The sequence below is a fragment of the Clytia hemisphaerica genome, unplaced genomic scaffold, assembly GCF_902728285.1.
Source record: "Clytia hemisphaerica strain Z4C2 unplaced genomic scaffold, Clytia hemisphaerica genome assembly, whole genome shotgun sequence".
In the NCBI taxonomy this organism is placed as follows: Eukaryota; Metazoa; Cnidaria; class Hydrozoa; order Leptothecata; family Clytiidae; genus Clytia; species Clytia hemisphaerica.
Window position 1 is genome coordinate 642,661 of NW_027103573.1, and position 27,161 is coordinate 669,821.

Sequence of the window (27,161 nt, forward strand, 5' to 3'; positions counted from 1 at the left end):
CCATTAGAGAATCCAGCAAAACGATACACCATCTATAAATTATATACTCATCAACCCATCTTTCTTTAGGTGCTATCAGAGAGCCTCTTGAATTTGGTTGCAGAATCACAAAAACTTGACCAAAAAGTTTTGAAGTTTTTAACAAAACCATTAGAGAATCCAGCAGCACGATACACCATCTATAAATTATATACTCATCAACCTATCTTTCTTTAGGTGTTATCAGAGAGCCTCTTGAATTTGGTTGCAGAATCACAAAAACTTGACCAAAAAGTTTTGAAGTTTTTAACAAAACCTTTGGAGAATCCAGCAGCACGATACACCATCTATAAATTATATACTCATCAACCTATCTTTCTTTAGGTGCTATCAGAGAGCCTCTTGAATTTGGTTGCAGAATCACAAAAACTTGACCAAAAAGTTTTGAAGTTTTTAACAAAACCTTTGGAGAATCCAGCAGCACGATACACCATCTATAAATTATATACTCATCAACCTATCTTTCTTTAGGTGCTATCAGAGAGCCTCTTGAATTTGGTTGCAGAATCACAAAAACTTGATCAAAAAGTTTTGAAGTTTTTAACAAAACCATTGGAGAATCCAGCAGCACGATACACCATCTATAAATTATATACACATCAAGAAGACAACCCTGTGGTCGTTGCTTATATCAAGAAATTGGATAAAAAAGAAGATTTTGATGTTTTGCTGGAGAAAGAAGTTCAAATCGAAGTGGAATTTGATAAACAGCATGTGCTTTTATGCAGTAAGGTTTACTTGCAAGGAGCTTGTAGACTCTTCAGAGAGGTAAGGTCTCTTCTTCGCTGATGGATAAACGTTTGTTTTATAAGAATGGTGTTTTCCATTTCATCTAGGATATTCTTAACTTACGGGGAAGATATACTATGAAATAAACTAAAGAGAGTGAATTCTAATTATATATTTCCAATTATTTTTGATGTGTATGATTAATGTGACGAACGATTTTTGAAATTCTGTGTTCTAGGGGTTAATTTAGCGATGTATGTTAAAATTCGCTAAAATTAAACCAATGAAGGTATAAATTCATAATATTGATGACGTAATGTTTCTTATGTAAGTACCCAAAACAGGCCGGGCGTTTGCAACTAGTTTTATTGTTTCAATACAAAATTTGTGGCAAATACACCTTTTCGACCGTGGCTGCTAATTGCCGCGCGGGCATTTTTTACCACCCTAAAACTGTCCTAGTCTTTTTTTCGCGCCTGAAGACAATAGAAAAAAGTGTAAAAAAAGGATTGGATCGAGTTTAGGGTGATAAAAAATGCCCGCGCGGCAATTGGCGGCTACGGTCGAAAAGGTGTATAGCAGGTCTTTTTTTGGGTACTATCGTCATAGGCGGTTTTAGACCCTGTCGAACCTATCAGATGAAGAGGTTTGTAATGATGGTAATTTCATTATTTCTAACGAGCGTTGCACTCCTTCGCATGTTTCCGACGTACTTACTCTCATTCTACGTAATGAATACACCAATTGTTCTCTTTTTCTAGGGATCACCATTGGTCGAAGGATTTCCAAAGAACTGGGGAGCATATACGAAATCCTTATTTATTCCTCCTGGTCTTCTAGTCAATGGTAAAATCGATCCCAGTCTGTTCAAAACATTGACCATGACAGCTAAAGAACCCGTACGTCTTGGACCTCTTATCGGGCTAGGTGTTTTCTCTGATGAAAAATTGACCAAAGTGAAGGATTTGAGAGTGAATAAATATTTAGCTGGCAAAAATCGAAACATGGTTATTATATGCAAGGGAGCAGGTTAGTGAATTTTTGTTTGGAAAGCAAATTCAACGGTAGGGTTTAACCCTTAGACTATGAAGGACGCGTATATGCGTCCAGAGCAAGCTAAAATACTGAGTCTCAGTCTTAAGGCCATAGCTCTTGATCACTTGATTTAAAGGGGCATAAACCTGAATGCTTTTAGAAAGAGTATAAAAATAGCTTTCCAATGGTACCAAAACCATCTTCTAAATCAAAAGTTACAAGCTTTTATAGCACTTTAAAGTTTTGAGTTTCAAAAAAGAAAAATAGAAAAATTTAAATTTTTTCCAAAAAAAGGGTTAATGCAACGCGGTTTGAATATTGTCAATAGAATAAAGAGCATGGTCGGATCGTTTTATTTTCCGAGGTTGATATATTTTTTAACTATTGATATTCATAATATGCACCACTGGAGAGTTTTCTGAGAACTTTTAAAATCTTCCACCCAATACGTCACTTAAAAAATAGAAAAAGTGACGTACTGGGTTGGAAATTTTCGAAGTTCTTAGAAGACTCTCTAGTGGTGTATATCATGAATTGATAATACAGTTGACGCTCTCCAATTGGATTTTCATCGAATAAGGGAGCTTATCGAATAAGGGAGCGTCGTTTAGAAGAGTTTCTTGTTGACGGGGACTTTAAATTTCATCGAATAAGGGAGCCTATCGAATAGTAGAACGTCGAATTAGAGAGCGTCACCTGTATAATCAAAATCCGTGTCAGAGAGTGGTCGATAAAATTTGGAGTTCGTTGCAGTGGAATGAAAATGTAACGTCACTCAGCAAAACGACTGTAGATTGGCCATTGTAAATGGAAAATTGAAATGAAATGAAATTCAGCCTTCTTGCTTGCATTTCCTGACCAGGTTTGAATTGATTCCCTTATCGGAGAATTTCCTTTCACTGGTCCTTATTTTACGCCAGCTCTATTTACGACACTACACATTTTTGGGCTCGCGTCAAAAAGACCTTTAAAAACACTTAGTCATTTAAAATTTGCTACCTAATCATTGGCGTTTGTTTTCCTCAGAACCGGGATATGGGCGAGCGTAAAAATAGCCTAAATTTTAGATTTTAGCCAAAAAGTGGCGTAGTTTTCGCATTGTTTATTGCAATAGGTTTTTACGATTTGCGCAAGTCAAGAAGATTCCTATAGGAAGAAGAACGTTGATATAATCTCTCATCTTTTATACGAAGGTCCAAAATTGTTGAAGCCTTCAGACGTTTTTTTCATAATTTTAAGCCTATAAATGTTCCCAAAATGTTCCTAAATAAATTATTTTGGCAATTGAAGCCTGTCCTATATAGTTTGTTTTGATATGAAAAAGACGTGTAATACAGTTGTATCTCTAATTCGATCTTCAAGGGACCAAAAATTTTCTTCGAATTAGAGAAATATTCGAGTTAAAGAAAGTGTTTCATACTACTTTCTAGCTGAGAGGACCCAATATTTGTGTTTGACTATTAGAGGTTCGAATTAGAGAGAGTTAACTGTGAATATCAGAGGTTCGAATTAGAGAGAGTACCATGCTTCTATTTCTGGATATTTTAGAGGATGACTGGTGTCAGAAAGTAGAAGACATGACTGGAGAACAAGAATTGGATCAACTTGGAGGACGTGATTTCACACAGCCGTCATCTATCCTCATTCCTGATGGTTTTGAGGTATAGCTTAACATTTCAGTACTACTTTAGGCGTACAAACTTTCGCGAGCAGAAACTTTCACGAGGTCAAAAAATCGCGAAATTTACGACACTTATTTCCCGAATTTAACAAGAAAATCGCGAAAATTACTGCTCGCCAAAGTTTGTACGCCTAAACTATCGACTTTAAAACTTTTATTTAATTTTTAACCATATGATAAAAAAAGTTCTTTTCCAGGAAGAAAAAACAACAACATTCAAAGCAAAACATAACGCCTCAGCACTTTCTGTATATTGATTATTTAAACCATGGAATGATTGAAAAACAAAAATGATACCCCTGAAAGGGTAAGGATTCAAACGTCCCAGTTTGGAAAATGATGAAAAGATACCCAGTATAACCTTGATTAACATATTTATATTCAATATTATGCAGATATTCGACAAGAAAAAAAATTCAGATATTGAAAAATATTCACTCGAGCTTGATGAATTTGGCTCTTCCAGAAAATGTCCGTGCATGGGGGTTGGAGGATATATTGTCCGGGGGTAGCGAAAAATCATTAAAATTTGCCTTGTCCGGGGGGTAGATTTGCTCTGTCCCGGGGTAATTTGGGTTGTCCGGGGGTCAACTGATGCTTGTCCGGGGGTAAAACCCGTTGTTCGGGGGGCCAAAAGTCACTTTGTCCGGGGGTATATTACTGAATATTGTTATATCCTCCACCCCCCATATTCAATTTTTTTCTGGAAAAGCCTTATTCGACGAAGCGTAGCTGACTCGATATCTTGTATAAAGGGAATTTTTTGGCAGTTTAAATTTTCTTTATTAAGAAAACTTGTTTTATGAGATAAATTTAAAAATATCCGACAATGCGTTTCGCTCTTGAGTGGACGATAATCTACATGGTGTCCCGAAAAAAATCCTGTGTTAGAGCACGACTATAAGTAGCTGTTCAGACACGGGACTTTCTTTCGAGACACTTTATATTTTTACTTTATTTTTATTTTCACCATTTTTAATAGGTTATCTTGATTGGAGACAATAACGTATTGGGACCTGTTTACGGACACCAAGTTCTCAAATCATCAAAAACTTCCAAAATCTGTGGTGGTGCCAAATGGAAATATATCATTGCTAGAAGAGTAGACCCCGAGAAGAAATCATCAGCACAAAAAGTGGTTGCTTGTGAAGAAAAAAATTTCGGTGGTTTTTGTATACAAATGGGATCTGAATTTCTCAGTGGTACTGATTTTAAACCGGTGTCTATTACAGATGTACCATCAACATGTAAGAGTGATATTATTGAATTATCATTGAATGATATTATATTGAATTATCAAGCGTCAACTGCAATTTATAAAGCAAAAGGCAAAGACCAAAAATTGACTAACTATGAAACTCGATGTACTTTAACGAAGATAATTTTCCTGAGATTTAATTTCGCAAACCAAAAATTCCGCGAAATTTAGAAGTCTTTTTTCGCGAATCAGCATTTATAAATATTTTGCGTGGATTTAATTTCGCGAAAGCAAATTTTTCCACAAATAGTAAGATTACCTACCGGGTATTTCATGCCGGAAAACTAATCTTGAAATTTTCGAACGGATTCAATTTCACGGAAAAGGCAATAATTCGCGAAAACGCGCAAAAGAATCTCGCGAGAATCGATCAAACCTTTTTTTCTTAATTTTCTACAGACTCAAAGACCCCAAAGGCAAAAGGATGTGGCATTCCAAAAGTGCAATCAGTTAAAATACCGGCTGCTTTTCATCTTTATTTGTTTGACGATTCAAAAGAAACACGTCTCAATGGACCTTTTAGTGGACCCTTAGAAATGGCCGACCTTGCCGTTGAAGGTAAGTTTTCATGTAATTTCAATCTTTAAATATTTTTATCAAAATAGAAAAAGACGAAAACTATATTCGAGTTTTACTCATTTGAACATCTGTTATTCGAATGGTAAGGTTACTCTATCAGTGTCCAAACCCCTGGATTTATGACCAGCGTTTGTTTAATCCTCCCTGGAGGATAAATCTCATCTCCTCCCCATACCATTTACGATGAAGTTCAATGGATTTTACTACACCGAGCACAGATATTCGATTGATCGTGTCAGCTTTTGACTCAATAGAGCGACCGTAGTGCAGGGGTAGAGCATCCGGCTACGGTGCGCAATTTTGTTGGTTCGAACCCTAAGTCAGATTATACCATAATGGTAGATTCCCATGATGGTACTCAACGCCTCTCTGCTTGATGCTCAGCAGATCTGAGAAGGATCAAGGGTAGGTGGAGCATTCCAGGGAGAAAGAGTGGCACCCCACCTACCTTCCGGTGGGTAGCTCTCGAAAGAGGAGCCTCTGGGTCGCGTCCGACTGCAGTCGCAGACTTACTTTACTTTGACTCAACATAAAATTATTTTCATTCTTCAGGTATCACCCTGAACAAAGCTTTAATTATTCCAAGTGCAACTCTTGGTCAGAGAAGTGACATTGAAGAGGGCATTAACGCCACGGAGAAATCCATTATTGACGAGTCCGCCCAAAATGATGCCCCTGTCAATAAAACCGCCCCGGCAAGTGATGTTGTGCTACCAGCCAAACGCCATCAACTTCATAGACACCATCATAGAAATTTGAACAAAGTGGTTCAATGAATCATTCCTGGGTGCTGATTTTTTCAAGAACTTTATTTTGCACGGGTTTATAACTCTGGCGCAAACTAATTTCGAGGAATGGGGTAATTCGGAATTTTTTCGCCTAAAAATGAGTCTTTCAGACAATTGCCTTAAACAAGCGAAAAAGAAAAGGGGCAGAAAATTTGATAAAAAAATGAGGAACTAGAAGATTTTAAAGGAACAAAAATTGAACAAAAGTTTTCAAAAAAAAATCTTGACATTTAGCAAATTTAAGCCCTGAACTTCTTATAAAAGAATTTTTATCTTTAAAAACTGTGTAAAATAGTAGAATATTTATAAATTTTACTTTTTAAGGATTTCATGTTATCATCCATGTTATTTTATTAAAATTATCACTTGAATAAAGATTTATGAAATTTTGGAGGAAAGTAGCAAATTCTTTCTTCCTATTTTTTCCATACTCTTTTTTTTTGCGTGAATATTTAGCGAAAATGAAGAAAAAAAATTTAGCAATTATATTAACATGGTTTTATAATGTGAAAATATTTCTTGATATTAACTAAATTGATATAATTTAGATTTTTAAACATTACAATATTCGATTCGATCATTTCTTTCTTTTGTTTTCCGATATTATTGTTATAATTATTCATCTTAATTATAAGAAATTACTCGAGTGAAATAACTCACACCATAAGAAAAGAAAGACAATTTTGTTACGAAATTTTATTCCCTACACACTTCAAAAAATATCTAAATCAAATAAAAATCCGACCAACAAAGATTTAATTTATTTATTATTTATTTCATCAGAATGGTGTATGGTGTTTTTTTCCATTTCATCATGGAAATTCTTAACTTGTTCAGAAAATTCATCTTGAAATTGCATTCCTAGCTTAATATCCAAACCTAACATGTAATGCTTACTTCAAGCAAAAATATGGCATTTTTACAGAAAAAAAAGCCCCCAAAAGGTCAGTTTTAAGTTCACTTTCAAATCTATGGTGGTGAGCCACACTTCATTATGATGGTGATAATTCTAGCGCCTTCCTAATTTTTTAGCCAATTACATCATAGGTATTCTTGTAGAAAAACATGTATATTTACTTAATACGATTTTAGATTTGTTTCAGCCTTTTAGATTTAGAACTGTCAACCGTAGAAGGGGCAAAATTATGCAACCTTAGAATATGTTTAGGCTGAAATAAAAAAAGAATCGACTAAATGTTTTTATTTTTATAGAGAAATAAAACCATGTTCAACTTAATTGCCGCCAATATCAAAGAAGAAATCTTTCTTATAAAAAACACTTCGAATATTATCTCGAGCATGAAAGGTTATGAAGGGATATGACAACTTCAAAAATACATATTCGAAGCTTTGGTCAAACGTGTCATTGAGACCTTTTTTCGTCAAGATGATGATAAAACATCGGTTGATTTTCCCAAAACGTATTAAACTAAGACGTGAAATCGATTTGATTGTCCCAATTAACAACCTATGCTCTAACTGTTAATTTAAGGATGAAACCAGGCGTAGGATAATTAGATTTTAAATATTGGCCAGAGTGAGAAAATGAGGGTATAAATGGGGACAAAATTTGACTATGAAATCACAACAGCCTCTGAAGAGAGGGAAGGAAACACAAGAAGAGGGAAAACAAGCAGAGTGGAACCATGGAGTTCACGAAAATGTAAGTCACTCAAAATCAAGAATTTCTGGGATAAAATTTATTTTCTTTCATTTTACTTTTGTCTATCTTCAAATCTTCAAAAACTCAATTAAAATTGTTTTAAGACTTCACAGTAACATGGGCCCTCTTTTAAAAAAAACTGGCTTAAAGTTCCCTAAATTTGACTGGAGATTTGCAAAACCGGTATAGAACATGTTTTAGTGGGTGCAATTTTATAAGTCCGTTTCTACTACGATTGACGTCCCTTTAAAGGGTGGTCGGGGTCAAGTTTTTACCATGCTTACTCCATTTAATTTGGACACTTTCACTAACAAAGTTATAGTATTTACAGGTTCCGAAATCAACTAAAGTAGAGATAAAGTTGACGCGCTCTAATTTGACGTTCTGCTATTTGATAATCTTCATTTTTCGATATCATTGAAACTTAACGTCAACAAAAAAATCTCATTAACGATGCTCTACTTCGATACGCTCTATTAGGCGAGACCAATTTGATTAGTTGTTTTACGGGCTTGACCGGCCTTGAAATGCCAAAAATCAAAATCAAAATAAAATTGATTTTGCTGGTACATTTACATTTTCATTGCTATACAGACTGCCAGATTTTCAAAATTTTGGTATTTTTTCCAAGGTTTTGAGAGTGTTATGTTCAGTTTTTTCATTTTATCCGTGAAATCGTAATTTCGGTGTCTTTTCATTTTCTATTTCGCATTTTTGTAAAGATGTAGTAGTTTTTGCTGCCTTTTTAGGATAAATTCTACTTTTATTTTTATTTTTTTACCGGCCGACCGACCGCGACCGACAGACAGACCCTCTTTTTGGGTAGCTCGGCCCGTAAAACAGCAAATTAAATTGGCCTCGCCTTATTCGATAATATCAAGTCCCCGTCAACAAGAAACTCCTATACAACGCTCTACTATTCGATGAAAATCCAATTCTTCTTGAAAATCGAATTAGAGAGCGTCAACTGTAGCTTGCTAACATTATATCCAAAATCACAGGTCGGCCAAAATAGAAAAAACATACAAACTGCATGTACTACCACTTTCCTAAATTGTGGCAATCTTAATCTAAAATTAGGAAGAAATTATATACAAATATTTTGTTTCTATTTCAGGGTCGGGCTCGTTGCTTTGGTGTTTCTTATTGGAGTGACGTCATCAAGTGAAATTGTGGAAGAATTCGTTCCAAGTGACGAACATGTTGAACAGGTTCAAGATGTGTTGGCAAAAACTGGTAAGGCAAAAGTGTGAAATGCGGATTAAAATCTTATACAAGCGTTTTGGGGAGATTCCACTTGTTGGACAGTACATTTGTTCAACAAATCTTTAAAATTGTCGAACTGATGCACCAGTTGTTCAACAGTTATTAGTTTGACATCTATTTGTTCGACTGCTTGATTGTACGACAACCCACTTGTTTTTTTTACGAATTTGTCGAACAAGTGATTTGTCGAACAAATGGGTTGTCGAACATGTGACATATCACCAGCGTTTTTCGAAACGACTTAATAGCTCAACACAGCTTTTATGTTTTAACAATAATTAGAATCTTTATGTAAAATTGATATATAAAAATTGTCATGGAAAAAAGTTTGCAGCGAAAAAAAAATTATATTCAATTCGGAAGAAATTTTTCCCTTGATTGGACAAAAAGATAAAAGAGAGTTGCCTCTCTCTAATTCGATCTTTCTGGGACTATATTTTTTATTCGAAATATAGAGAGCGTTTATCATTTCTTCCCATCTGAGAAGACAAAGATTTTAACTCGAATTACACAGACCTACAGGAAGGTTCGAATTATAGAGACTTGGCTGTAACTACAATATTTTCTTTCCCCTTCAGATTATAGAAATTTTCACTGTAGTTCAAAATCTTACAATATTTTCTTTCCCCTTTAGGCTGTCCTGGAGTTCGTCTTGAGAGAGTGGGATGCTTTAATGAACTAACATCGGATGATGGCATACATAGAACAATGAAAGAACAAGTAAGCATTGTTTGAAACCTTAAAACCTTGAAGCTACTTTACTCAGCCGTTACTTAACAGTCTAGTCAAATTCCGAAAAGAAAACTTTTTTCATCCTTTTTGATCAAGGAAAAACGGGTCAAAGCTATAAAAAAGTTCCCTTTTCGGAACTAAAAAACAGTTCCGTTTTTGGAATTCGACTAAACTGCTCGACGTTGTTTCAACGTTCATGTAACATCCCTAACGTCTCGTTAAAGTTTGATGAGCTTTGAAACAATGCTGTGTGCTAAGTGGGTAAAATTCTAAATTTCACCAAATTCCCATTGACCTCTCTTATTTAAATCTTTTTAGTCTTCAAAAAAAAAATTAGAGTACCAAAAGTGACTATGACTGGCACTTTTCTACCGCAACTATTCTAAAAACGACACCCCTACTTAGGGTAATCGAAAAGCGAAAGGAAAAATATACCTTAACAATTTTAAAATTTATACATTTTCTAAGGCAGGAGGCATGTTTGGACGATAAGCGTCGTTTTCTTACCTTCCCAAGTCTATTCAAGGGTTACAAAATCAGAAAATTTTAAAGTAGTCTATATTTTTTTGTTTCCAGAAAAAAAGGGTCAGGAATCTTTCGGAAATCGAAGGAAATTGTTCAAAAATGTCTTATTTTTTCATGAAAATCTCTCTAAGGGTTGGTTTTGAGAGACCTTGTCAACGCATAACTCTCTCCCGGGTTTAAGAGTTGTAATCTTGACTCTCTAACTTAAACTCCTTAGATTTTGAATGGTCGTGACAAAGGATCAGCCGTATATGAAGGACCATTCTTGTCATGGCAAAACTACCACGATTGGCTTATCAACTTTGCATGCAGATGTGGTCAAAAGGTTGCTGCCCGTGGAGGATCCATCTTTTCACTACAATTTTTCGGTTAGTATTACAAAAATATGTACTTAAAATCGTACCAATCGTACCAATTTGACACAAAAATGTCATATTCCCTAATACCTTATCGGCCAAAACTTAGTCGGCCCTAAGTGACTAAATTTTGGCTTGGTGACTGAAATTTGGGCCGACCAAAAATTTGGGACAAATTAAAAGTTTATAATTAAGCTTTCCTTAACCAACTTTTTTGAATACCACATCATTACGTCCGCTACAATTCATTATTTCGTCCGCTATTATTCATTATATATTAGTCGTCCCTTAGTGACTAAATTTTGACGAGGTGACTAAAATTAGGGCCGACTAATAATTAAGGCCGACTAAAATTAAGACCGACTAAGTTTTGGCCGATAAGGTATTTAGAGTTCAGTGCAGAACTTATGGTTTTCCTTGGTATTTTCAACTTGCTGTCTTAGATGGAATTTTGAGTCTGTTTAAAAGAACTATGACGTTCTCAAACAAACTAGGCTAAATATTTTCCTTAGTTGACCTGTATTATCAGCTTCATAGTTCGAATCACAATCTACTCGTCTAAATAAATGTTTATACAACTATTGGTTTGAGCCATAAATCTGAAATGAAATTTTTACACCACTATTGACAACAAATTTCCACAAATTTTCAGGTGAATGTTGGACAGACTTCCCAAAGGGAAAAGGCAAAGTTGAATACGCCAAACATGGATTATCTAACGGATGTTATGCCAGTAACTTCGATAAATACACTGGATCTCCAGTACAAACCAAATGGTATACCGGTGATCAGAAAACAAACTTCGTCTACAGAGCTATCCCTATCGTCAAATGTAAGTTCTTGACAATATGTTATTTCCAGTTAGAACACAACGTTGTTTTAACGTTATTTGAACGTTAAGGATGTCATGACGTTTCTGACACCCCTGTGTCACAGACCCACTGGGACCCCAGCCACACTGGAAAATTTGGCAATAATTTCGTCCACGCTGGGAAAATACCCTGGAATTTCAGCCCCACTTGGAAAATGATTTTGATTTCATCCCCATTTGAAATTCACTGTTTAAAAATTGCACTCCAATACCATCCCCATTGGGTTTTTTAACCTTGGAACAATAGAATTTCTATCCCTATCGGCATTTTAATAGGAACTTTTATCCCCACCGAGGAAAAAAGTTCCAGTGGGGCTGTGAGATAGGGGTACTTTCTGTGGTAGCTGGGTTGGAATAAAAGTTACAGCCTACACGATTTCCAACAGTAACACAACTCAATTACACAAACCAACATCAACTAAGAGACAGCTGAATTCCTGGAGTCCTGCCAATTTTGATAGTGAATTAAAGTCGGCAGCAAGCTAGCTGTCTAAAGTAAAGTAAAGAATCGTAGGGGGCAAGCCTGGGGTTCCATGACATCTTTTTTACGACCTAACCATTTTTAGTCTGTTTCAAAGAACAGTATATTACAAGATATTTTTGAGAGGGAGGACGCAGATTAGGCCCGGTAAAACTTTTTATGACCAAAATAGTAAAGCCATAGGCAAAACCGCAAGGGAAAATAAGGGGTAGGAATAAATAGCTGATTTTCAAAATTCAAAATAAACGAAAATGTTTGGTACCATCTGAAAGAGCATGAAATTCTGAGCAAAAAAATGTATTACAACAACTCTGACTAAAACACACAAAGAAATACAGCCGCTTGAAGTTCAAAAACATACCGACGTCAGTAAGATCAAGACAAGATTTGACGTCAAATCAGTAGAGCTGACAGTTAGGTGGTCTTAAAGCGGCTGTATTTCTTTGTGTGTTTTAGTCAGAGAGTTGTTGTAATACATTTTTTGCTCAGAATTCCATGCTCTTTCAGATGGTACCAATCATTTTCTAGAATAGAACTAATAAATTTCTGACTCTAACTATTAGAATAGGTCTTCTGAAGTGACCATGAAAATATTTTTTGCTTGTCATGCGTGCATTCGTGTTTTGCGTGCCTTTGAAAAAAAATTCGTGTCTTTCGAAAAAAAATCACACTCGTCTAAACTAGAACTAAAATCAAACTCTCAGTACTTTTCGAGAGAATTATGGAGACTTTAGCCATCTCTATAAAGATGTTGAGTTCAATCTAAAATATCATCTTTTTCCATAATCGTAGCAACTACCCCACCACCAACAGAAGCGGTTCCAACACCCGCTAACGCACAAACAAAGCCAGCACCAACCGCTAAAACTCTACCACCACCTCCACCAACCGCTGAAACTCCACCACCTACACCACCAACAGCTAAAACTCCACCACCACCTACACCACCAACCGCTAAAACTCTACCACCACCCACACTACCAACTGAACCAAAAACAGTAAAACCACCCACCAAACCAGCTACTTGCAAGCCAGCTCATGTTCTCAAAATGTTTCATGCTTACACAAAGAAAACTCTACAAAAGACATGGTTTATGCGATTCCAAATCATGCCTACAGGAATCGTTAGCAGAAAATACGCCAGTATTGTCCACGTGACAACTAATCACAACATCAAACACTACGGTAGCCGAGTTCCAGGAATCTGGTTCCGACCAAACAGCAACAGCCTTCATATCTGTTCTGCAGTCAACGGCAACAAAAACTTTTGCTATAACAGTAAACCCCTTGCACAAGGAAAATACACCACCGTTTTGGTTCGACAGGTAAAGCTAGTTTTATATTATTACACGCTTTTTTATAAGAGTACACGTGGCTCAATTTCGGCCGAAAACGTTAAAACAAATAAAGCAAGATTTCCACTTCTGATATCTGAGATGGCTTACGTTTAGGCCCTTTTAAATCAATGAGTGAACAAATTAAGCATATTAAGAACATTTTCAGAACATTTTAGCTTGAAATCACGAAAATTAAGATGAGTCGACTAAACTAAAACTTACTAACGTTCTAATATTATAAAAATCATGTAAAATAACTTTCAACTTCAATCACTAGTAGATTTTTCGAATTTGGTCGTGATGGTAATTCTCTTCAAAAAAACTTTTCTCAAAGGCTTTTTTACGGTTTGACATTCAAATTTAAAGTTTTGATATCGGTATCTTTTATAATCAGGTGAAACAAGTAAAAGGAAACAAATATCTTTATCAAATCTACATCAACGGACGCAGAGTTATGAATAAAATCAACAAAGACCCAAGAGTCTTTAAAAACGTTAAACTTTACCGAAGTGACCCGTGGTACCCAGCCACTAAAGCTTGCGTCAAAAGTTTCATTTTTGGTAACATCCGCAATAGAAACCCACAAGGTAAATACAAATTCTGAATTGGCCTTTGGTAAAATTAGGGTCGTTTAAAGGGACATAAAAGTAGTAAAATGTAAACATTTCGGGAACCACGTGTCATTAAAGAGAACAATTAAAATCACGTGTCCAAACAAACTTGTAAAACAATTGAAACAAACAAAATTAGCCATGTTTGTGTTTGTTTTTTTCAATTTTGACATGTGACATTTGTTTTGATTTTGTATCCCGCTGCATACGGTTTGTTTACAAATTACATCAGTACTTTTATGTCCCTCATCTAAATAGTACATTCCATAGACCAAATGTTTGGTAACTTCCTATAGATGTTACCGAGAATGACAATACCTTTTGAACACATGAGATAACAATGAAAGTATTTTTAATGAGTAGTATTTTTAATGAGTATTCATTTCCAAGGAAAATCAAATAGCTAGAAAAAAATGGTTTGGCATATAACGGGGGAGGTAATTTATCATTTAGTGTATCTCCTGCCATTCCTTTTTAAACAAAAGAAAGAACGATATTTTTCCCTTTGGGGATTCTTTTGTTTATCCTTTTTTGTCAGCATAGAGACTTTCTCTATCTTCAATCTTTCTTTCTATCAGCATGCCAAAACGTTAAAAACCAAATTTTGAAAGGACGAAAACTTCGTGTGTTACCAAAACTTCTCAGAGGATACACCCTCAAATTCAATATCAAACCATATGGATTCATCACCAAGAAATATGCAAGCATCTTCCATGCAACAACCGGTGGTAACGTCAGAGTTTACGGTGACCGTACGCCTGGAATCTGGTTCCTACCAAACACAACTCGTTTACACATCTGTTCAGCTATTGGTGGAAACAAAAATAAATGTTTCAACACAGCTCAACTGGACGAAGATAAATCTTACAATATTGTCGTTCGACAAGTCCAAAAGTGGAATTTGAAATATTATTTCCAAGTGTTCTTGAATGGAAGGAAGATTGTAGATAAATTGAACACCAAACCAAAAGTTTTCAAGAATGTACAACTATGGAATGGCGACAAATGGTACAGACCAGCCCAAGCTTGTATCTCAAAAATCTCGTTCAGAAATATCAAGCACAGAGGTATATAATGATTCTGCTCATATTTTTTTCCAAAGACAAAAAGAGGTATCACTGTATCTCACTAACATTCTGCCGATTGGTAGTGTGAAGGTTTCGATCACAGACTTGCACCGCAATGGACTGTGTTCGAATCCCAAGCTCTTCCAGGCAGGGTGTTAGGTAAATATGGTGACTCTCTACCTTCACTCACAAAGACAGGTTTTAGATTAAAATTAGACACCGAGTACATACGTACACGTTCATGTAAAAGTTCCCTTTTTGTACTTTGAGAATAATGTTTATATAAACACTTTTCAAGCCAAAACTCATATAACATCAGGATAACCAAAAATCTACTTGTTTTTTTTTTCAAACAAATACATTATAAAAATCTTAAAATTAAAATTGCAATGGAAATTAACTATACAGTTGACGAAGCAATATTGATAAAGACTAACTCTCTATGAAAATTGAATACACCTTTTCAACCGTAGCCGCCAATTGCCGCACGGACATGTTTTACCACCCTAAAACTGTCCCTGTCTTTTTTTCGCACCTAAAGACAATATAAAAAAGTTTAAAAAAAGAATTGGATCGAGTTTAGGGTGGTAAATTAAATAATAAGGTGGCACGCGCCTGGTCGCACGGCTACGGTCAAAATAGGTGTATAAAATTAATATAAAAGTCAGTCTTATCAATGATTTATAATTTCAGCTTTCAGGAGACCAATCAAAAACAAAGCAGTGTTGAGAAAGAAGACTTTACTACGCGGATGGACATTAACAATGCATATCAAACCAAACGGTACAATCCCTGGATGGTCTAACATCTTACATGCTACTATTGGCCAGAACGGCAAAAGATATGGCGATCGTACCCCAGGTGTCTGGTTCATCTCAAAAACCAATAAACTTCACATCTGTTCTGCAGTCAATGGACAAAGCAACCATTGCTTCAACAGCAAACCTTTACCAAAAAACAAATACAACAAAGTGATCATTCGGCAAGTACAAAAGAAAGTACCAAACAATTTCCTTAAATATTTCTACGAAATATTCATTAATGGCAAGAGAGTTAAAAGTATTATCAACAATAAGCCAAAAGTCTTCAAGAATGTCACCTACTACATCAGTGATCCATGGTATAACCCAGCCAAAGCCATCCTGAGAAGCTTGGATCTGAAAATGCACAAACACAAAGGTTTGGTATATTCTTTTGTTCAAAATTTAACCAGCTTTCAAACTCACAAAACTTTACAATAACCCTAAGTCTCCATAGACAGATAGATAGAGTCTAGATATTCTAAAAATGGATAGCCCAGTAATCTAGGACTGTTAAGTAAGATTATAGTACAATGATAATAAATTAAGAAATTACAGTTTATTTTGACCTTATTTCTTAATCCTTTAGAATCGTACGCGGTTAGAAAGAAGCGCGTTATCATGCGAAGAAAGAAATTATTGAGAGGGTGGACTTTGTCAATGAGCATTAAACCAACTGGTACAGTCAGTGGATGGTCAAACATTTTCCACGCCACAATCGGGCAGAATGTCAAGCGTTATGGCGACAGAGTCCCTGGCATCTGGTTCAAATCAAAGACAAACCAGCTCCATATCTGTTCAGCAGTCAGCGGAAAAGTTAACCACTGTTTTGACAGCAAAGCTTTACCAAAGAACAAATTCACACAATTGATGGTTCGGCAAATACAAAAGGATAACAATAAATATTATTACCAAATTTTCATCAACAACAAAAGAGTTCATAGTGTTGTGAACACAAAACCACAAGTTTTCAAGAATGTCATATTTTACGCAGCTGATCCTTGGTACAACCCCGCAAAAGCTCAACTCCGAAAAGTTAATTTCGTCATGCACAAACATCACAGTAAGTTTTGTAATATTTCTTTTGAAGAAAAAAAAAACAAATACCTCTAATCTTAACTTTTATTCTCAGTTATTTTTCGAATACACGTCTTTTTTATATAAGAACAAACTATATAAGAACATAAGGCTTCGATGACCAAAATATCCATAACAGGTTAAGAATATTGGAAGGTTTTTCAAGGTCTAAAACAATCAATTTCATTTTAGGAAAATGGATAACAATCCTCCCAAAATAGTGAAAATAAGGGTCTTTTAGGCTTAAAAATCAAAGGATTAGATCATCCGAAGGCTTCAAAATTAAAAAAAATTCTTATAAAAGCAAACGTGTATCAAGAACTCTAAATCCGAAACGAGTTTCTAAATTGAATTTTTTATTTCCTCAACTGCAGATCACCGAGGTATCAAGAAAAACACTTTATTGAGGACAGAGAAAAATTTAAAGAGAGGATGGACACTGAGCTTCGGACTCAAACCAACCGGAGTTAGCAATGGATGGGCTAATATCTTGCATGCAACAATTGGTAAAAACCTTGGACGCCACGGAGACCGAGTTCCAGGAGTTTGGTTCAGATCAAAAACCAACAAACTTCACATCTGTTCAACCATCAATTCAAATAAAAACCATTGTTACGACAGCGGTAATTTGCCAAGACACAAATACTCCAGAATTATCATCCGACAGGTACAATTGAAAAGACCAAACAACTTCTTGAAATATTTCTATCAAATTTTCATCAATGGTAAAAAAGTGAAAGAAGTTTTGAACAAGAAGCCGAAGATTTTCAAACAGGTCAAATATTATGGCAGTAATCCTTTCGGACAAGCTGCAAAGGGAATACTAAGAAATGTCAAATTAGTCCAACACAAACACCAAGGTGAGAATCTTCTTTATGTAGCTAATTTGATTTTGTGCGAATACAGTTGACTTTCGCTAATTCGAACTTCTATTATAGGAATCTTTCTATAATTCAAACTCGTTCTCAGTCCCCGTCAAGGGAAAACCCTTGTAAATCACTTTCTAGAATTCGATGGTTTGAGACCGCTTACGCCTTTAACCACTTGGCCATCGCTACATCACTTCTTGTTTTATTTTTAAAACTTTGAAGGTACGTACGATTTCGAGGTACACACAAAATAATATTTCTGATCTGTATACATTCCTAACGGCAAGTAGACTCTTCATTGTTGTTTTGGGTGAAAACGAATTTAGGTGGAAGTGTTATAAAACATAAGACAAGTAAGATTATACTACAATGATAATAAATTAAGAAATTACAGTTTATTTTGACCTTATTTCTTAATCCTTTAGAATCGTACGCGGTTAGAAAGAAGCGCGTTATCATGCGAAGAAAGAAATTATTGAGAGGGTGGACTTTGTCAATGAGCATTAAACCAACTGGTACAGTTAGTGGGTGGTCAAATATTTTCCACGCCACAATCGGGCAGAATGTCAGGCGTTATGGCGACAGAGTCCCTGGTATCTGGTTCAAATCAAAGACAAACCAGCTCCATATCTGTTCAGCAGTCAGCGGAAAAGTTAACCACTGTTTTGACAGCAAAGCTTTACCAAAGAACAAATTCACACAATTGATGGTTCGACAAATACAAAAGGATAACAATAAATATTATTACCAAATTTTCATCAACAACAAAAGAGTTCATAGTGTTGTGAACACAAAACCAAAAGTTTTCAAGAATGTCATATTTTACGCAGCTGATCCTTGGTACAACCCCGCAAAAGCTCAACTCCGAAAAGTCAATTTCGTCATGCACAAACATCACAGTAAGTTTTGTAATATTTCTTTTGAAGAAAAAAAACAAATACCTCTAATCTTAACTTTTATTCTCAGTTATTTTTCGAATACACGTCTTTTTTAAATAAGAACAAACTATATAAGAGCATAAGGCTTCGATGACCAAAATACCCATAACAGGTTGAGAACATTGCAAGGTTTTTCAACGTCTAAAACAATCGATTTAATTTTAGGAAAGTGGATAACAATTTTCACAAAATACTAGAACATCCTAAGGCTTCAAAATTTTAAAAAGTTCTTATAAAAGCAAACATGTATCAAGAACTCTAAATCCGAATCGAGTTTCTGGAATCATTTTTTTATTTACTTAACTGCAGGTCACCAAGCTATCAAGAAAAACACTTTATTGAGAACCGAGAAAAATTTAAAGAGAGGATGGACACTGAGTTTCGGACTCAAACCAACCGGAGTTAGCAATGGATGGGCTAACATCTTGCATGCAACAATTGGTAAAAACCTTGGACGCCACGGAGACAGAGTTCCAGGAGTTTGGTTCAGATCAAAAACCAACAAACTTCACATCTGTTCAACCATCAATTCAAATAAAAACCATTGTTACGATAGCGTTAATTTGCCAAGACACAAATACTCCAGAATTATCATCCGACAGGTACAATTGAAAAGACCAAACAACTTCTTGAAATATTTCTATCAAATTTTCATCAATGGTAAAAAAGTGAAAGAAGTTTTGAACAAGAAGCCGAAGATTTTCAAACAGGTCAAATATTATGGCAGTAATCCTTTCGGACAAGCTGCAAAGGGAATACTAAGAAATGTCAAATTAGTCCAACACAAACACCAAGGTGAGAATCTTCTTTATGTAGCTAATTTGATTTTGTGCGAATACAGTTGACTTTCGCTGATTCGAACTTCTATTATAGGAATCTTTCTATAATTCAAACTCGTTCTCAGTCCCCGTCAAGGGAAAACCCTTGTAAATCACTTTCTAGAATTTGATGGTTTGAGACCGCTTACGCCTTTAACCACTTGGCCATCGCTACATCACTTCTTGTTTTATTTTTAAAACTTTGAAGGTACGTACGATTTCGAGGTACACACAAAAATAATATTTTTGTGTAGTGATCTGTATACATTCTTGACAGCTAGTAGACTCTTGATTGTTGTTTTGGGTGAAAACGAATTTAGGTGGAAGTGTTAAAAAACATAAGACAAGTAAGATTATAGTACAATGATAATAAATTAAGAAATTACAGTTTATTTTGACCTTATTTCTTAATCCTTTAGAATCGTACGCGGTTAGAAAGAAGCGCGTTATCATGCGAAGAAAGAAATTATTGAGAGGGTGGACTTTGTCAATGAGCATTAAACCAACTGGTACAGTTAGTGGGTGGTCAAACATTTTCCACGCCACAATCGGGCAGAATGTCAAGCGTTATGGCGACAGAGTCCCTGGCATCTGGTTCAGATCAAAGACAAACCAGCTCCATATATGTTCAGCAGTCAGCGGAAAAGTTAACCACTGTTTTGACAGCAAACCTTTACCAAAGAACAAATTCACACAATTGATGGTTCGACAAATACAAAAGGATAACAATAAATATTATTACCAAATTTTCATCAACGACAAAAAAGTTCATAGTGTTGTGAACACAAAACCACAAGTTTTTAAGAATGTCATATTTTACGCAGCTGATCCTTGGTACAACCCCGCAAAAGCTCAACTCCAAAAAGTCAATTTCGTCATGCACAAACATCACAGTAAGTTTTGTAATATTTCTTTTGAAGAAAAAAAAAAAAAAACCTCTAATCTTAACTTTTATTCTCAGTTATTTTTCGAATACACGTCTTTTTTATATAAGAACAAACTATATAAGAACATAAGGCTTCGATCGCCAAAATATCAATAACAGGTTAAGAACATTGCAAGGTTTTTCAACGTCTAAAACAATCGATTTCATTTTATGAAAATGGATAACAATTCTCACAAAATAGTGAAAATAAGGGTTGTTTAGGCTTAAAACTCAAAAAATTAGAACATTCGAAGGCTTCAAAATTTCAAAAGGTTCTTATCAAAGCAAACGTGTATCAACTCTAAATCCGATTCGAGTTTCTAGAATGAATTTTTTATTTACTTAACTGCAGGTCACCGAGCTATCAAGAAAAACACTTTATTGAGGACAGAGAAAACTTTAAAGAGAGGATGGACACTGAGCTTCGGACTCAAACCAACCGGAGTTAGCAATGGATGGGCTAACATCTTGCATGCAACAATTGGTAAAAACCTTGGACGCCACGGAGACCGAGTTCCAGGAGTTTGGTTCAGATCAAAAACCAACAAACTTCACATCTGTTCAACCATCAATTCAAATAAAAACCATTGTTACGATAGCGTTAATTTGCCAAGACACAAATACTCCAGAATTATCATCCGACAGGTACAATTGAAAAGACCAAACAACTTCTTGGAATATTTCTATCAAATTTTCATCAATGGTAAAAAAGTAAAAGAAGTTTTGAACAAGAAGCCAAGAATTTTCAAACAGGTCAAATATTATGGCAGTAATCCTTTCGGACAAGCTGCAAAGGGAATACTAAGAAATGTCAAATTGGTCCAACACAAACACCAAGGTGAGAATCTTCTTTATGTAGCTATCTTGATTTTGTGCGAATACAGTAGACTCTCACTAAATTCGAACTTCTATTATAGGAATCTTTCTATAATTCGAACTCATTCTCAGTCCCCATCAAGGGAAAACCCTCGTAAATCACTTTCCATAATTCGAATCTTTGTCTAATTCGAACAAATTAGAATCTCCCATTTCGAGTTCAATTTAGCAACAGTTACCTGTAACACAATTTCCATAATTTTTGCGAGAAGTAAATTTTACGAGAGTTTTGCGAGCTTTGCTGAAATTTAAGGAACATTTCCATAACAGTTATTTTATGACGACTCAGACTTAGATATTACCTTATCTCCCAAAACCGTTGAGCTCCTTTAATTCAGCTTACAAATTAGGCAGATATTTATCCTATATAATAAATAATCATCTTTTCTTCCCCAGAATCGTACCAACTTAAACGAAACAAACTGATCTCCAAAAGAAAGAAATTATTGAGAGGGTGGACTTTGTCAATGAGCATTAAACCAACTGGTACAGTCAGTGGGTGGTCAAACATTTTCCACGCCACAATCGGGCAGAATGTCAGGCGTTATGGCGACAGAGTCCCTGGCATCTGGTTCAGATCAAAGACAAACCAGCTCCATATCTGTTCAGCAGTCAGCGGAAAAGTTAACCACTGTTTTGACAGCAAAGCTTTACCAAAGAACAAATTCACACAATTGATGGTTCGACAAATACAAAAGGATAACAATAAATATTATTACCAAATTTTCATCAACAACAAAAGAGCTCATAGTGTTGTGAACACAAAACCACAAGTTTTCAACAACGTCGCGTTTTACGCAGCTGACACTTGGTACAAACCTGCTAAAGCTCAACTTCGAAAAGTCAATTTCGTCATGCACATACATCGCAGTAAGTTGTCTTGCCCATTACACATTTTTATAAGAACAAACTGTATAAGAACATCAGGCTTCATTGTCCAAAATATTAAGAACAAATTAAGAATAAGGTATTATGAAAACACCCAATTTCTTAGGAAATTGCACAACAATACTAACAGAATAGTAAAATTGAGAACATTTTAAGATTATTTCTTGACTTAAGTCAAAAGCTAAGAAAAACCGAAGGCTTTAAAATTTTTGGATATTCTTACAAAAAGCGTATAGTTTACATAGTGTCTTTAAAATTATGAGCAGTTTCATGACCAAAAATGGCCTAAAAATCTAAGCTAGTTTGATTCAGTCACTAGGATAAATCTGATGGTAAGTTGTGCCTGAATAACTATTCCAAGGCAAACTTAAAATCCGTAAATATAAAAAACCTTTCTTTAAAGCGCCGAAAACGCTATATTGCCATTAGCCTGTTTCCTAGCCTTGTGAATACGGGCTTAGTTAACTAGGCTAGACCAAAAACTACGAGCCGTGGATAATACAGTTGTCGTCCCCTAATTCGAAGTTCTACTATTCGATACGCTCCTTTATTCGATAACATTACAGAGTTTATGTATGTGTGTTTTTCAGCGACGGAGACGGTAAGATTCTAATTTGATTAGATCATGACCAACTGAGGACAACAGTAAATCAGCACTTTACCGTCCTCGGTTTTGCGGGGCAGAACTGCGGGTTGTTCCAAATCGCTTCAGTCACTTTACCGTCCTCAAAAGCACAAATACATAAACTCGCTATTGAAACCCACTGTCAGCAAGAAACTGTCATAAACAACGCTCTTCTAATTAACACGCTTATTCGATAACAGCGATGATAGCGTTACTTCCAGGCTATATACTTTTAGATCCTCAGATCCTAAGGTCCTAAGTCTAGCGTTTTAACTCAGAGTTAAAACTCTACCCGTCCAACGTAATTTAGAGCGCTTCCAAATCGTTTGTTGTTATAGGATTTCGTGGGAATTTCCCTTTTTTCTCAAATATTATGACTTTGATTGTACAGTTCATCAAGCGATATCTTAATTACAATTTCTTTTCAAAATTTAGTTCTAACTGGAAAACGTGAAATAGCCAGCGATGAAAAAGCTTTAGAAGATGTCACAGAAACAGCCGAAGATGTCACAGAAACAGCCGAAGATGTTGCCGAAAACGTCAAAGAAGTCACAGAAACAGCCAATGATGTCACTGAAACAGCCGAAGATGTTGCCGAAAACGTCGAAGATATTGCCGAAAACGTCGAAGATGTCACAGAAACAGCCGAAGATATTGCCGAAAACGTCGAAGATATTGCCGAAAACGTCGAAGAAGAAGAAGAAGAAGAGTCCAAAGTTGTTGAAGATGAGGTAGAAAATGTTGAATCTGACATGGAGGAACAAGACAAAGAGGAGGATATCGTTGAAGATGTCAAAGAAGATGTCGAAGAAAATGACGAAAATGTCGAAGAAAATGATGAGGATGTCGAAGAAAATGATGAGGATGTCGAAGAAAATGACGACAATGTTGAAGAAAATGACGACAATGTCGAAGAAAATGATGAGGTTGTCGAAGTTCCAGAATGGTCTGACCAGGAAGAGATGAAAGACGTTGTTGAAAAAATGGAAGATAGTGTAGAGATGGAAGGAGAAGAAGACCATGATGAATCTTCTTCTGATAACGTGCAAAATTAAGCATTATCAGAAGATTAAGGTAAGATTATTAATGACACATTGCTACACGCTTTTTTTTATAAGAATACACTTTATAAGAATGTCCATGATGAAAATGGCCAAAAAATTAAGAATATGGTAAGAATATCACCATCATGGAGTTTAGCAACTGAACCTAAGAATACCATTTTTAATGCATTTTAACCTGTAGATTGCCAATTTCGATCTTAACCTAAGAATACCGTAAGAATATTTTTGGATGATTTTCGCCAAAAAGTTAAGAATATCTATGATGAAATGAAAAAACACCATTCTTATAAAAAAAAACGTTTATTTACATTGGATACTTTTAACATATTTTTCTTCTCCCTTTACCGTAACAGTAAGTTGGTCTAACGTCGATATTCCTCATCTAATGTCGACATCCCTCATCTAATGTCGACATTCTTCATCTAATTCCGACACCCTTTTCAGAGATGGGGGGAATAGGAAGATTAGAATTCTGACAACTAAGCAAAGAAATAAAGTTTCAATCAGGTATTTCGACCTTCCTATCATTTCCAGCTCTAAAGCTGAGTGTCGGAATTAGAAAAGGGATGTCGACATTAGACCAACGTATCAACATCTTTTCAACGGGTAATGTAAAAATGAAAGCTATGGGGGTATCGAACCTATCCAAATTTTCTATTGCACCCTTTCATTGAGAACCGAAGGTATTTAAAAATAAATATATCTCGAATTTTGAAAACAACGCCGCCCTCTTTAAAAAGCGTACTTTCTAAAAACCTAAAACCGTGAAAATTTCAAGATTAGAAGAGATAAGGTAAAATGAATTCTATTAACATGAAGTATATTTTGATAACCTATCATTAACTCAAAACATTCCTGCAAAGTCAGTGCTAAATCTCGAAAGAAGTTTGCGGATAATAGTTTCGATTAATAAGAAAATTATCAATTCTTATTGCTTTTAGAATCTACCACTAGACAAATGATGACACAATCAAAATGGACATGTCTGGAAAATCATGAAAGCTAAAAAAATTATATTTTTTCTAAAATTATTCTAATTTAGCTATATCTTTTTTAGATTTTAAGATTTCATGATGAAACTAAATTTTGTTTACATTCATCATGTTGAAGTCTTTCGGATAGACTAAAGGTGCAGGTTGAATAAAATTATTTAAAGAGCTATATCAAAAAACTATTAAATATTTTTCTAGACTGTAATTCTTATCTAGAATATCAAGGTGTAGGAAATACGTTATTATTTTTAAGATAAAAGGGTTGATGAATAAATAAAGATATATGACAAAGAATTCGTACTATGTGACTTTATTAGTCCTCATGCAAAATTTAAAAACATGTAGTGTTTCCGGAAACCGGCCGGGTGAAATCTGACCCGGCCGCAGACTATGGGTTTATCTATATAAAGAAAATCAAGTTGACCGTTCATAGATATTCCCGCTTGTAAATCAAGATTTGTTCGTTAGTAGTTGATAATTAGTATTCAGGGCTTACTTCATATTGTTTGTACATAAAAGTTATGTTTAAAGTTCTATTTCAATGATCTTAAAGTTATGAAAAAGAGCAACAAAAAATTTTTTCCGGCTGGCCGCATGAGAACTTTTTTCCTTCACCCGCATTCCAGAAACACTACATTTTTTTATTTTCGCCTCATCTCAAGGCTCGTCACAAACGATCCAAAACGAGACTGAAATTATATCTCACAATTATTTCGTAGCATCAGGGGGAGGGGTAATTAGGCAAAAATGGGTGCTGGGTATGAATGGGTATAAGAATTTTTTCACTTTTCAAGGGTCGCAAAAATCAGAGAAATTTAAATTAGTCTCTCTAAGGGTAGGAAAATTCAAGATTTTTAGGAAATTTTTTGATTTAGCGTAAAAAAATTGTAAAAAAGTCTCTCTAAGGGTACCACATTTTTCAAAAATCGAAGAACATTTTTCAAAAGGGTCTCTCTGAGGGTCACCCTTTCAGCAAAAAATCAGTCTTTCTAAGGGTCGGTTTTTGGAGGTCCCATCCGCACATACCCCTCATCTGCTGCCAGCCCTATTACCCCCCAGATCTTAAACAGGGATTTGAAAGTCAAAAATCGGCACTCTTAAGCAAAGCACACACCCATACCCTCCATTTGCATAGGTTCGTCCTCTTCGGGTTGAATGTCAATTTTTTGGTATGCTCTCAGAAAAAGATAAGATGGGTTGGTCTAAAAAGCAGGGTAGCCAATTGGCTACCCCAATTGGGCTAGGTTGTGGGGTACCCCTTTTTGACCAAATATTTGAAATCTTGTGTTTTAATTTGTGAAAATACAAAAAATACAATGTTAGAACCTTTTAACAGTTATTTAAAGAAATCAGGCTCAAATTTGTTCCGTAACTTTAGCTACTGTAGTCATTTTTGTAAAAAGTACTTTAATCTACTTCTTTTTACTGAGTGCGGTCGCCATCTTGTCTTCCATCTTCTCACTCTATGAAAAATTACAGACCAGACCATTTTTATGGTTTAAAGGTACAGAATATTTTCTGAATCCCAATTTTCTAACATAATATAACATAATTACCTTACACCTGTATGGTAACTTAGGGATTCACACTTTGTAAGGAAATTACATTTGATAATTATATTTAATCAGAAGGTCTGAGTTCAAATAGTGGAGGAAACAAGCTCTGACCATGTGTTAAGTTAAATCTTTGAATATCTTCTGCATCATGAATGAATAATTTGAATATTTTTTTCAAAATTTTACCCCCTGGCTCCAATGAAGATTATCAGCTAAAAAGTTTTTATTTTATTATTTTTTAGTCTGGTCTGTGAAATACACGGCTACCCCATAACCTAGCCAAATTGGCTACCCCAATTGGCTACCCTGCTTTTTAGACCAACCCCAATAAGGTTCAATTCATATAGTTTCATGAACTCGTTTTTATAAAAAAGCGTGTAGTTTATGTCGAAACAACGAAAATAGCAATCAAATTGAATTCATTTGAGTCAATCAGTGTCAAAACATAACTATAGATTTCAGAAATATCTTTTGCACACGCCCTTCAAAAATTCTCATGTGCATGATGTTTTTTTTTGTAAAGGAAACTACGGTGGTAGTGCACGATAGAGTTCTCATTCAGAGTGATTGTGATGCTTTGTTTACCCGTTTCGTATAAAAAGTCACCAAAATTTCGAGTAAACAAACCATCCCATTGGCTAAAAGCAAAAACATAAGCAAAAAAATGTGCAGAGTATGAGAAAAATGTGCTTTCTGTGCTCTTACTCTGGACAGT

The 27,161-nt window shown here is 35.3% G+C and overlaps 2 protein-coding genes across 5 annotated transcripts; both read left to right on the top strand.

The window, feature by feature from the left end:
• The first annotated feature begins 510 nt into the window (after window positions 1-510).
• LOC136801159 (uncharacterized) lies at window positions 511-6,774 on the top strand. The gene is made up of 6 exons (XM_067057786.1): window positions 511-807; window positions 1,530-1,797; window positions 3,352-3,464; window positions 4,467-4,731; window positions 5,142-5,300; window positions 5,874-6,774. Exons 2-6 carry the CDS (start codon window positions 1,650-1,652, stop codon window positions 6,095-6,097), a joined length of 909 nt encoding a protein of 302 aa, XP_066913887.1. The 5' UTR covers window positions 511-807; window positions 1,530-1,649; the 3' UTR covers window positions 6,098-6,774.
• Window positions 6,775-7,680: 906 nt separating this feature from the next.
• On the top strand, window positions 7,681-25,184 carry LOC136801153 (uncharacterized). 4 transcript variants are annotated; one of them, XM_067057778.1, is made up of 19 exons: window positions 7,681-7,772; window positions 8,890-9,008; window positions 9,673-9,758; window positions 10,513-10,663; window positions 11,304-11,483; window positions 12,796-12,909; window positions 12,943-13,328; window positions 13,735-13,927; window positions 14,530-15,018; window positions 15,712-16,197; window positions 16,408-16,881; window positions 17,270-17,755; window positions 18,190-18,663; window positions 19,012-19,497; window positions 19,940-20,413; window positions 20,798-21,283; window positions 21,718-22,191; window positions 23,270-23,908; window positions 24,840-25,184. In XM_067057778.1, exons 1-18 carry the CDS (start codon window positions 7,756-7,758, stop codon window positions 23,887-23,889), a joined length of 6,195 nt encoding a protein of 2,064 aa, XP_066913879.1. In that variant the 5' UTR covers window positions 7,681-7,755; the 3' UTR covers window positions 23,890-23,908; window positions 24,840-25,184. The 4 variants fall into 4 exon arrangements, with proteins under 4 accessions (XP_066913879.1, XP_066913878.1, XP_066913881.1 ...); XM_067057777.1 differs by having other exon boundaries at window positions 12,796-13,328; XM_067057780.1 differs by lacking the exons at window positions 19,940-20,413; window positions 20,798-21,283 and having other exon boundaries at window positions 12,796-13,328.
• Window positions 25,185-27,161: the final 1,977 nt, after the last annotated feature.